General features: G+C 50.0%; 1 protein-coding gene across 1 annotated transcript in view; it reads right to left on the bottom strand.

Moving 5' to 3' along the window:
• LOC146797309 (NUAK family SNF1-like kinase 1) overlaps positions 1-12488 on the bottom strand; it is a 115126-nt gene that overhangs the window by 43714 nt on the left and 58924 nt on the right. Inside the window, exons 2-3 of the mRNA XM_085624297.1 lie at positions 7407-7527; positions 6427-6578 (exon numbers count right to left, since the gene is read on the bottom strand). Of these exons, the coding sequence (XP_085480423.1) occupies positions 6427-6578; positions 7407-7527 (273 nt within the window). The remainder of the gene's footprint in view (positions 1-6426; positions 6579-7406; positions 7528-12488) is intronic.

Below are 12488 nucleotides of genomic sequence, written 5' to 3'. Positions count from 1 at the left end.
TATTTGGCGTCAGGAGGGTCTTTGTGGAGAAATTTAGGAACTTGGACCATGGAGACCCATGGTACACGCGGTCCTTATAATGACACTTATGAACTTATATAAAGGTGACTATGAGTGTAAGAGGAGACCCCCCTTCGTCATTTGAAGACTTATAAAGCACCTAAATCTACACGGGCATCCAAGCGCTAGCAGACAAATAACAGATTGGGGCGACCGACATAGAAGGTTCACGTGATGTTCCAGGACCTGTGGATCCTTTGTCTCACATACTCAAGGAAGCTGTTCACAACTTTGAGGACAAGCGATGTTTCTGTTCGAGCTTCTGTTTATTCTAGGCGCCTCCAAGAGTAGCTTGCCTTCGGAGCGCTATCCAAGCCTCTGCTTCAGATGCGAGGGTGGCCACTCAAACGTTGGTTCATCGGGGAGTCTTTGACAAGAGTCATCCAAAGCATGGATTCTCTTCCGTTTCCTGCTCTGGCCAGAGGAGGAGAAGGCGGAGCGTAGTAAGCATTCACCGTGGTGCGGTGGAAGAGGGGTTTACCAGCTTGGCATCAGACTGTTCTGGGACTTCCACAACTTCTAGTGAAAATGTTTTACTATTATTTATGAGTCTTTGATGGAATGGATAGATGGGACAAAGATCCCAATGGTCAGAGAAGAGGTCATAGCCTGGAAGAGAGGGCGGGCCACTCGCCTGCTTGGGCGTCGACTCAATCCGAATCAGTACACAAGCGACTTGGCAGGAGCGGGATGAGGCACAAGGCATGAGGACAACTCCTGCAGTCTTACTGCTTTCAAATTAGGATTGGAAGGAAGCAGCACAATGTTCTTACAGAGTCCCTTTGAGAAAAGTTGAACACGCAGGGCCTCGTTTATGAGAAGTGTTGCATCGCTGTGACAAAGCAGCGTTGCAACCCTTCTCAGTGCACCCTCCTTGCAACAGCATAGATGCGCTGTATTTAAAGTATGGCGCATCATGTCGCGAGGAGTTACCATTATGTCAGTATTCATGACGTATCTGTATGTGCAAAAGTGGCACATTGCTGGGGTGTGTCTGAACTCAGACGCAACTCCAGCAATGTGTCCTTTCACATGGCGCTTACGCCTGCCATGAGACAGGAGTACGGCTTTCACGCAATGGCGTCCTAGAAGTGGTGCTCTGAAGTCTTATAGATTTCACTTTGCCAATTCTACGAGGCTTTGCTGCGGGGAAACCCCCACCCTGCATACATTATACCTGATGTAGGTATAATGTAACGCAGGGGTTTACGAAGTGACGTATCTGCCGAGAGCGTCACTTTGTAAATAGGGTGCAACATGCCCCATTTTTTACGCTGCTGGTGCATCACAAAAGGTGACGCACCAGTGGCACAAACGTGTTGCAAGGGCTCATAAATAAGCCCCTTAAAGTTAGAGTTGCTTCTGAGGTGTAGCTAAGCTTTCCTGCTGCGCTGGCGAGTTTCCTGACAGAGTTAAATTATCGCTGGTAGGTCACATGTTTGAGTGCAGCAAAGTCAACCCATTTTGAGGTCGGCAAACTGAGTGCCATTCAATAGGACACTAGAAGCCCATTGTTTATTGTGCATAGAGTGGCAGGAGAGTGGCACACAGGGCTATAGACACGTGACAAGGTATTGGTATCCATAATCAGCAAGTCCCAGAAACCTGCAAGACATGGAAAGACTTCTGAAATGAAGGAAGCGGGGCGCAGAGCCAGGAGATTTACAGAGATTGAGAACAGTCCATGTATAATAATCATATCAGAGAACCCCTGCTCCAAATTAACTTTATAAACACAACCCAAAGCCAGCGGGCTGCTTGAAAGGATTAATATTCACTCCCAGGCACCTGGATTCTGGACAGGAAGGGCTTCTACCACCCAAGCACACACAGCACAAAAATATTCATAACATCTTGGTTCTATTAAATCCACCTATTTAACCTAGAAGTTGGAACACATGTTTCAAAGGTATTGATTACAAACCAAATAAACAGCCCGTCCATCGATGAACATTCCTTCTGCGGTGAACTGTACAAACCTGGGGCTTGGGGCGAGGGGCAGCTTTAGAACGCTCCATCGCATTAGGGCCAAGAGGCGCTCTTTGAAGTGCATCTGATGGAAACACGGGCTTTGACCACCTCCTGAACACCTGCTTTTCATAGCAGCATAATGTGAGAGTGGTCAACATGTGAAAGTAAAATGTGTTTACCAGAATGTGTTTAGTTCAGGAAAGTCGGTTAAAACGTCGATAAAATGAACCCCTAAAAGATGTTCAGTGTCACAGTTTAGCCGAGCACATCAAACAGCTCATGCGAAAGAAGTCCCATGTTCCCCCAGTCAAGCACGTGCAGCAATCTAATAACTACCATTGTCTTTGGGTTTATTACAGGGATGCGCAGAGTCTCCACGTCGAAGTTGGCAAACTTCACCCTTTGCAAAGTTCCGCGACTTCACTCAACTCCAATGAGTCTGGGAGTTAAAACATAACATTAGACTGAGTTGTTGAGATTGTGTTTTAACGCCCAGAATTGTCGCTAAGCCATCCACATCCAGCTGTGACATTTCTGCACATCCTGTGTACGCACAAGAGTGCCTTCTTAATGCCTCGTTTTGCTTTTGGGAGCTATATTCTTCTTGGAGATGTTGGCAGAACTTTGAGGGATTTGTTTCTGCATTCAGTTTTTTTAAGGTCACTCCTGTACGTACAGTCTAGAGATTTCTTTAAAAAGAATCGATCCATCGTCATTGCAAACCTAAAGATATTTAGAGTGCTCCATCGGAATCTAACTCCAGATACAGTTCAAAGAGTGCCCGTCAGTGGGTATAGTAATGAAGACCATGAAAAAGCAGAGAATGCGACAAACACATGGCACAACAGAGGTGATCAGATGACAAATATGTGTACATTGGGCCCGATTCACAAAGAGCCTCCGCTGTCGTGGCGGAGTATCTACACTCGTGGCGGGATCACTGCAATGAGAAATATAGTGCAGAGCCTTTGCCACGACTCCAGAGGCTCCGCCATCACTACGGAGCCTCTGACACGACTGCAGAGGCTTCGCCACAGCTGCAGAGGCTTCGCCACGACTACGGAGCCTCCACCATGAATATGAAACCTGTGCCATGACCGCGGAGCCTTGTCCATGAGTGCGGAGCCGCTACCACGATACAGAGCCTTGGCCGTGAGTGCAGCGTCTCTACCACGACTGCGGCACCTCTGCCATGAGTGCAGAGCCTCTCCCACGAGTGCGGAGCCTTGGCCATGAGTGTAGAGCCTCCCCCATGAGTGCAGAGCCTTGGCCATGAGTTTGGAGCCTCCGCCATGAGTGCAGAGCCTTAGCTGTGACTGCGGAGCCTCTCCCACGAGTTCAGAGCCTTGGCAATGACCGTGGAGCCTCCGCTGAGACTGCAGAGCCTCTGCCACATGTGTGGAGCCTCCACCATGACTGCAGAGCCTCTGCCATGACAGCAGAGCCTCCGCCACAACTGTGCAGCCTCTGCCACATGTGTGGAGCCTCTGCCACGACTGCAGAGCCTCTGCCATGACTGCAGAGCATCCGCCACAACTGTGCAGCCTCTGCCACATGTGTGGAGCCTCTGCCACGACTGCGGAGCCTCTACTATGAGTGCGGACCCTCCGCCATGACTGCGGAGCCTCCGCCACAACTGCAGAGCCTCTGCCACATAAGTGGAGCCTTCGCCATGATACGGTGCCTTGGCCACGAGTGCGGAGCCTCTCCCACGAGTGCAGAGCCTTGGCCATTGGTGTTGAGCCTCTGCCACAACTGTAGAGTTTCTGCCACATGTGTGGAGCCTCTGCCACGACTGCGGAGCCTCCGCCATTACTGTGGAGCCTCTGCCACATGTGTGGAGCCTCCGCCACGACTGCAGAGCCTCTACTATGAGTGTGGAGCCTCTGCCATGACACCGGAGCCTCCGCCACGACAGTGCATCCTCTGCCACATGTGAGGAGCCTTTGCCATGACTGCGGAGCCTCTACTATGAGTGCAGAGCCTCCAACATGACTGCGGAGCCTCCGCCACAACTGCAGAGCCTCTGCCTTGACTGCGGAGCCTTGGCAATGACTGTGGAGTCTCCGCTGAGACTGCGGAGCGTCTGGGACATGTGTGGAGCCTCTGCCACGACTGCGGAGCCTCTACAATGAGAGTGGAGCCTCCGCCATGACTGCAGATCCTCCGCCACGAATGCGGAGCCTTGGCCATGAGTGTGGAGCCTCTGCCATGACTGCAGAGCCTCCATCACGACTGCGGAGCCTCTCCCACGAGTGCAGAGACTTGGCCATAAGTGCAGAGCCTCTCCCACGAATGCAGAGACTTGGCCATGAGTGCGGAGCCTCTGCCATGACTGCGGAGCCTTGGCCATGACTGAGGAGCCTCTCCCACGAGTGCAGAGCCTTGGCCATGAGTGTGGAGCCTCTGTCACAACTGTAGAGCCTCTGCCACATGTGTGGAGCCTCCGCCACGACTGCGGAGCCTCCGCCACGACTGTGGAGCCTCTGCCACATGTGTGGAGCCTCCGCCATGACTGCGGAGCCTCTACTATGAGTGTGGAGCCTCCGCCATGACTGCAGATCCTCCGCCACAACTGCAGGGCCTCTGTCACATGAGTGGAGCCTCCGCCACGACTGCAGAGCGTCTGCCTTATGTGTGGAGCCTCCGTCATGAGTGCGGAGACTTGGCCACGACTGCGGAGCCTCTGCCACATGTGTGGAGCCTCCGCCGTGACTGCGGAGACTTGGCCACGACTGCGGAGCCTCTGCCACATGAGTGGAGCCTCCGCCATCACTTCGGAGCCTTGGCCATGACTGCGGAGCCTCCACCACAACGGCAGAGCGTCCGCCTCATGTGTGGAGCCTCCGCCATGACTGCGGAGCCGCTTCTATGAGTGTGGAGCCTCTACCATGACTGCAGAGCCTCTGCCACAACTGAAGAGCCTCTGCCACAAGTGTGGAGCCTCCGCCGTGATTGCGGATCCTCTACCATGAGTGCAGAGCCTCTGCCATGACTGTGGAGCCTCCGCCACGACTGCGGAGCCTTGGCCATGAGTGTGGAGCCTCTGCCACAAGTGTGGAGCCTCCGCCGCGATTGCGGATCCTCCACCATGAGTCCAGAGCCTCTGCCATGACTGTGGAGCTTGGCCATGACTGCGAAGCCGCCACCACGACTGCAGAGGCTCTTTGTGAATCAATCCCATTGGAATTTTATAGTGCAAACCTTGCTGCAGAGGAACGGAGGACTGTGCTAAGGTCTGGGAGGAAAAGAGGAGTCGATGAAAGGTGAACGGAAAAGCTGGCAAATGATGGTGCCTGAATGAACAAGGAGCACTGTATCACAAGACCCCGATACTGGACGTTGTACGCAGACTAAGTACCTTTGAAAACAGAAACCAAAGCCTCCTCGGTTGGAGCTGAGAGAACAGCTAGAGGGCAGACCCTCGGTGCCTCTTCTAGGAGCATCTAATGACCTCAAGGCCCGCCCGCCACAGGAACGCCAGGGTCATGTGTCAGAAGGCCCGCCCTCTGTAGGTGGGGCTTTCCAAGGCATGTCATCTGTGGTGCCTCATATTGGCGATGAGGATGGCGTCCTGGCTGTGCGCCCTATGCGAGGCAAATGAGAACCGGGCTAGAAAAATGATGAATAACCCCAATACGCAGGAAGAAATCCCTCTGCCTGTCAGAGCCATCGATTGGTTTGTATTTCAGAAAGGAACACAGCTGCTTCGGGGGTTTGTTTTTGAAATACAAAAATATAATGCTGGCCAGCCTCCAAGACATGGTGGCCGCATTGCAGTTTTGATGAAAGTGTTCAAGCTTTGTCAACAGAAGCACTTTCACCAAAGCAAACTTTGCCAACCTGGTGGGGGTTTCTAGATTTGGCGGGTGGTCTTACCCTGCGTGAGAGGTGGTTGGGGACTTCTTGGGCTCGTGACAGCTGGTGGTGTGCCTGACCAATGCACAATGATCCCTGCATGCCATCTTCAGCATAGTAATGCTGTCAAAGTGCAGCACTGAAATATAAACCTGCAGTGTATTTGTTTTGTATGCACTATGTTCATAAGTAAACCAGTGTGTTTACTTAAATTTTTGAAGCTCATTCTGCAACATTTACCCTCACCGCGGCTTCAGTGCTTGACATTGAGGGCGCCATCTTGGAGAAGGTAATCAAGTATGCCTGCTGTTCTCACCCTGTCCTGGCCCCACCTTTCAGAGACTATTGTGGTGTGTTGCAACACCCTGATAACAACACAAATTAATTGATTACAAAGGCGGAAGCAACCAAAAGACCGAACATTAGGATAGCTTTTCTGGAATTTGATGATCTATAATCTATATCTTTTCAACAAAACAAAACAAACCCCAGCCCAAACCAACAGTTGGGGTTCCCCAGTCTGTTCCATCTTCCTACCTTGTGGCAGAAGTGCACTGCGGAGACGATCTGTCGGAAGAAGCCCCGCGCCTCGTTCTCCGAGATCAGATGCCGGTTGTTGACGTAGTCGTAGAGCTCTCCGTTGCTGGCGTACTCCATGATAATTATGATTTTGTCTTTGCTCTCAAACACTGTGGTGGAGCAGAGAAGAAGATGTGAGTAAACAGAGAGCATAGCGGTCAAGGCTGAGACACAACCAGGGCCAGTACTGAAGATGCCATCTCTTTGATGACCTTCACCATGGACGATAAAGAGACATCTTGAGATGGCACCTGGTGCCGAGATACATGTAACCTCTTCAACGAGAGCGCTCCATGGTGGAGCTTCAGGATTCCGCTGTTCATGTTGGTCTGTTGCATACAGAGCAAAGACCACCACCATGGTACATTTAGGATGGGTAGGGTAAAGACAGCTTTCCAAGTGTTAACATACTCAAGGTTAGTTTCACAACAAAGAGCACTAAGGACAGCAATAGGAAACAATATCGAGAACAAAATATTGACAAAAGTAATGAAGTCTAGATTTTCAATCCCTAACCCCAGATATATGGACATACGCGGTACATATAACTTTAAGGTACAAAGATGCCTAGCTAGGAATAATAAATCTATACTTCCTTATAAGCACTTACCTTTTTTTAATGTTTTGTCCCTCAATTTTCTGTCCTCCATAATATTGTACAAGAAGCTCTGGGAGTAGATACTCAGTAGTACAATCCCCACAAACACTTTCATATTATTTGATTAATACATTTGTAAGTTCCACCATCATGTCTGACTATCAGTATTAGTATTAGGCATCCCAGTTGTGGGGGTAAAATTCTACCATTCCTGTTCTTCTGAATACACATTTGCATATTGCCCTCGCCTTAGGAAGGTGAGATTTCATCTTATCGACAGCCCGTCATGTTTGTGGATCTGATGTCTAGCAGTATTTGAGCCTTCCTTCATCGTCCTTACCTTCATAGACCTGGACAATATGTTCATGCTTGAGCAGCGCTGTTATTTCAATCTCACGCTGAAGGTGCACTTTATCCAGCTCGTCTGTGATCTTGTTCTTGCCGATGGATTTGACGGCCACCTGTGAGAGAAGGTGCAACGATGAGGATCCAAAACACACATAATTCATATGGGAAACACCCAACTCCTACGGAGAAGATACAACACCACACATAATTCATATGGCAAAGAACCAACTCCTAAGGAGAGGATACAACACCACACATATTTCATATGGCAGGGACCCATCTCCTAAGGAGAAGATACATCACCACACATAATTCATATGGCAAACAACCAACTCCTAAGGAGAAGATACAACAACATACATAATTCATATGGCAAGGACCCATCTCCTAAGGAGAAGATACAACACCACACATAATTCATATGCCAAACAACCAACTCCTAAGGAGAAGATACAACACCACACAATATTCATATGGCAATCACTCAGAGAAGATACAACCCCACACATAATTCATATGGCAAAGACCCAACTCCTATGGAGAAGATACAACACCACACATAATTCATTTGGCAAATAACCAACTCCTAAGAAGAAGATACAATACCACACATAATTCATATGGCAAACAACCAACTCCTAAGGAGAAGATACAACACCACAAATAATTAATATGGCAAAAACCTACCAACACCACACATAATTCATATGGCACCCAACCAAATCCTAAGAAGAAGATACAACACCACACATAATTCATATGGCAAACAACCAAATCCTAAGAAGAAGATACAACACCACACATAATTCATATGGCAAACAACCAACTCCTGTGAAGAAGAAACAACACCACACATAATTCATATAGCAATCACTCAGAGAAGATACAACCCCAGGCATAATTCATATAGCAACCAACCAAATCCTAAGAATAAGATACAGCACCACACATAATTCATATGGCAAACAACCAACTCCTTAGGAGAAGATACAACACCACACATAATTCATAGGGCAAGCACCCAACTCCTACGGTGAAGATACACCACCCCCTTTCTCTAGGGTGAAGAGTTAAGAGGTCTCAGGCTCCCACCCACAAGCACAAAATCACTCTCACAAATAGTTTGAAACTAATTGACAGAGTTAATTGCCATACTCTGTGCTATATACACTTATTATACTTCCACTTATACCATATCAGGGAAAGGGAGACATCAGGATAGCATTGTTAAGGGTATATGCCCCATTCAATGCTCAGCATAATCTCCTACGCCGACGACACCCAACTGATCCTCTCCCTGACCAACGACCCCGCCGCCGCCAGATCCAACCTGCACGAAGGGATGAAAGAGGTAGCCGAGTGGATGACGACCAGCCGCCTGAAACTGAACTCGGACAAGACGGAGGTCCTCATCCTGGGCTCCTCACCCTCCGCCTGGGACGACTCCTGGTGGCCTCCCGCCCTGGGCACCGCACCCAAACCGACAGACCATGCACGCAACCTGGGCTTCCTCCTGGACTCCTCCCTCTCCATGACCAGGCAAGTCAACAACGTCTCCTCGGCGTGCTTCAACATCCTACGCATGCTACGGAAGATCTTCTGGTGGATCCCCACCGAGACCAGGAAGACCGTCACCCAGGCCCTCGTCACCAGCCGACTGGACTACGGCAACGCCCTCTACGCCGGTTCCACCGCCAAGCTCCAGAAGAGACTCCAGCGGATCCAGAACGCCTCAGCCAGACTCATCCTCGACATCCCACGAACCAGCCACATCTCCGGACATCTGAGAGACCTTCACTGGCTCCCCGTCAACAAAAGAATCACCTTCCGCCTCCTCACCCACGCACACAAAGCCCTACACGACCAAGGCCCGAGCTACCTCAACAGCCGAGTCAACTTCCACGCTCCCAAACGCCACCTCCGATCAGCCAACCACGCCCTCGCCGCCGTCCCCCGCATCCGAAGAGCGACTACAGGAGGAAGGTCCTTCTCCTACCTGGCCGCCAAGACCTGGAACTCCCTCCCGACCGACCTGCGCCTGACCCAAGACCACCTCTCCTTCAGGAAGAAGCTGAAGACCTGGCTGTTCGAGCAGTAGCGGCACCCCCCCCCCCCCCCCCCCAGCGCCTTGAGACCCTACGGGTATGTAGCGCGCTTTACAAGTGTCACTGATTGATTGATTGATTGATTGATTTGCACATATGCTTTCTTCAATGCATCTGCATAAATATAGCAACTCCTTTTCACACCTGTTTATTCAACCGACCCATATTCTCAGTTGCCTAACAGCTCCCTAATTTTAATAAAGCAACATATGGTAGACAAGTTATAGTTAGGTTTGATGGAATGGCACAGGCTAAAGTAAAAAAACAAAAAACTTGAGATATGCCAGGAATAGTTTAGTCAACTACTTGCAGCCCTTCATGCACGGCTTAGGACTTCACACATTACATCTCTCAGGATTGCATTAGACAAAGCTCTGTGTTACACTGTTAAGGAGGCTGAAGGAGCCACTCTATTATGCAAAACTGTAAATTACGACAAACTCTCTGAAAGGTATACTGATGTACAAGGAATACGCTCAGGAATAATGCAAGGACCTTCAGAACTCTGGGAAAATTAGCATTTTGATCTTGGAGGGATCCCTGTTCGTTTTTCCCAAGCACTGGCAAAGCCAATAGGGCTGACTTTCATGTAAAAAACAACGTTTGTGCATACAAAACATGCAAACAGCAACTGTGATTGCCTGCGCTCAAATGCTTTGCCACATTAAAGCCAAACCTAATGGCTTTGTCAATGCTTGTTTCATTTTTTTGCTAATAGCAGAGTACACATGAGTTTTTAAATTCGGATCCGTGACAAGCTAACCTCGTCCTGCTTAAAATAAATGGTGTGTGGGCTTTTAGCTGCAGCCCGCTTTGAAGGCGCAGCATTGCGTGTGCAGGGCACACCTGTTTCATTTTACATCTAATCATTGTGCGTTTCTCAGTTTTTTCACCATGTGGGTTTTATTTCTTTCTTCCTCCTTTATTCAACAATGCACAGCCCCTGTATTTTATCTTAAAGGCCTCTATGCAGACCGGTAGATCTGTAGTCAGATTACTAAATACCACCAGGGAGATAAAACAAGTCCAAGAAAAATGGAATTAAAGTGGAAGAGAAAAGGAAGGACAGATTACAGTCTCACCACTTGCATCGTTTCTAATCACGACAGGTCATCTAGTAGCAGCGAGCTGTGGGGTGGGACTGCGGGCTGTGAAGTGTGCAGATTCAAAGGTGCTGTGTGAGCTGTGGGGTGGGACTGCGGGCTGTGAAGTGTGCAGATACAAATGTGCTGTCTGAGCTGTGGGCTGTGGAGTGTGCAGATTCAAGGGTGCTGTCTGAGCTGTGGGGTGTGAAGTATGTAGATGCAAAGGTGCTGTATAAACTGTGGGCTGTGAAGTGTGCAGTCAAAGGTGCTGTCTGAGCTGTGGGCTGTGAAGTGTGCAGAGTCAAAGGTGCTGTCTGAGCTGTGGGGTGTGAAATGTGCAGAGTCAAAGGTGCTGTCTGAGCTGTGGGGTGTGAAGTGTGTAGATGCAAAGGTGCTGTATAAACTGTGGTCTGTGAAGTGTGAAGAGTCAGAGGTGCTGTCTGAACTGTGGGGTGGGACTGCGGACTGTGAAGTGTGCAGAGTCAAAGGTGCTGTCTGAGCTGTGGGCTGTGGAGTGTGCAGATTCAAGGGTGCTGTCTGAGCTGTGGGGTGTGAAGTGTGCAGAGTCAAAGGTGCTGTCTGAGCTGTGGGGTGGGACTGCCGACTGTGAAGTGTTTTGATTCAAGGGTGCTGTCTGAGCTGTGGGCTGTGAAGTGTGCAGATTCAAAGGTGCTGTACACGCTGTGGTCTGTGAACTGTGCAGATTCAAGGGTGCTGTCTGAGCTGTGGGCTGTGGAGTGTGTAGATGCAAAGGTGCTGCCTGAGCTGTGGGGTGGGACTGCGGACTGTGGAGTGTGCAGATTTAAAGGTGCTGTCTGAGCTGCAGGCTGAAACTGCAGGCTGTGAACTGTGCAGATTCAAGGGTGCTGTCTGAGCTGTGGGGTGGGACTGCAGGCTGTGAAATGTGCAGATTCAAAGGTGCTGTCTGAGCTGTGGTGTGGGACTGCAGGTTCTGAAGTGTGCAGATTCAGAGGTGCTGTCTGAGCTGTGGGCTGGGAAGTGTGCAGATTTAAATGTGCTGTCTGAGCTGTGGACTGTGAAGGGTGCAGATTCAAAGGTGCTGTCTGAGCTGTTGGGTGGGACTGCAGGCTGTGAAGTGTGAAAATTCAAAGGTGCTGTCTGAGCTGCGGTCTGTGGAGTGTGCAGATTCAAGGGTGCTGTCTGAGCTGTGGGGTGTGAAGTGTGCAGAGTCAAAGGTGCTGTCTGAGCTGTGGGGTGGGACTGCCGACTGTGAAGTGTGCTGATTCAAGGGTGCTGTCTGAGCTGTGGGCTGTGAAGTGTGCAGATTCAAAGGTGCTGTATAAGCTGTGGTCTGTGAACTGTGCAGATTCAAGGGTGCTGTCTGAGCTGTGGGCTGTGGAGTGTGTAGATGCAAAGGTGCTGCCTGAGCTGTGGGGTGGGACTGCGGACTGTGGAGTGTGCAGATTTAAAGGTGCTGTCTGAGCTGCGGGCTGAAACTGCAGGCTGTGAACTGTGCAGATTCAAGGGTGCTGTCTGAGCTGTGGGGTGGGACTGCAGGCTGTGAAATGTGCAGATTCAAAGGTGCTGTCTGAGCTGTGGTGTGGGACTGCAGGTTCTGAAGTGTGCAGATTCAGAGGTGCTGTCTGTGCTGTGGGCTGTGAAGTGTGCAGATTTAAATGTGCTGTCTGAGCTGTGGACTGTGAAGGGTGCAGATTCAAAGGTGCTGTCTGAGCTGTGGGGTGGGACTGCAGGCTGTGAAGTGTGAAAATTCAAAGGTGCTGCCTGAGCTGCGGTCTGTGAAATGTGCAGATTTAAAGGTGCAGTCTGAGCTGTGGGCTGTGAAGTGTGCAGATTCAAAGGTGCTGTCTGAGCTGTGGGGTGGGACTGCAGGTTCTGAAGTGTGCAGATTTAAAGGTGCGGTCA

This window comes from Triturus cristatus, chromosome 9 (genome assembly GCF_964204655.1).
Source record: "Triturus cristatus chromosome 9, aTriCri1.1, whole genome shotgun sequence".
Taxonomy (NCBI): Eukaryota; Metazoa; Chordata; class Amphibia; order Caudata; family Salamandridae; genus Triturus; species Triturus cristatus.
This window is presented reverse-complemented; position numbering and strand designations above follow the sequence as displayed.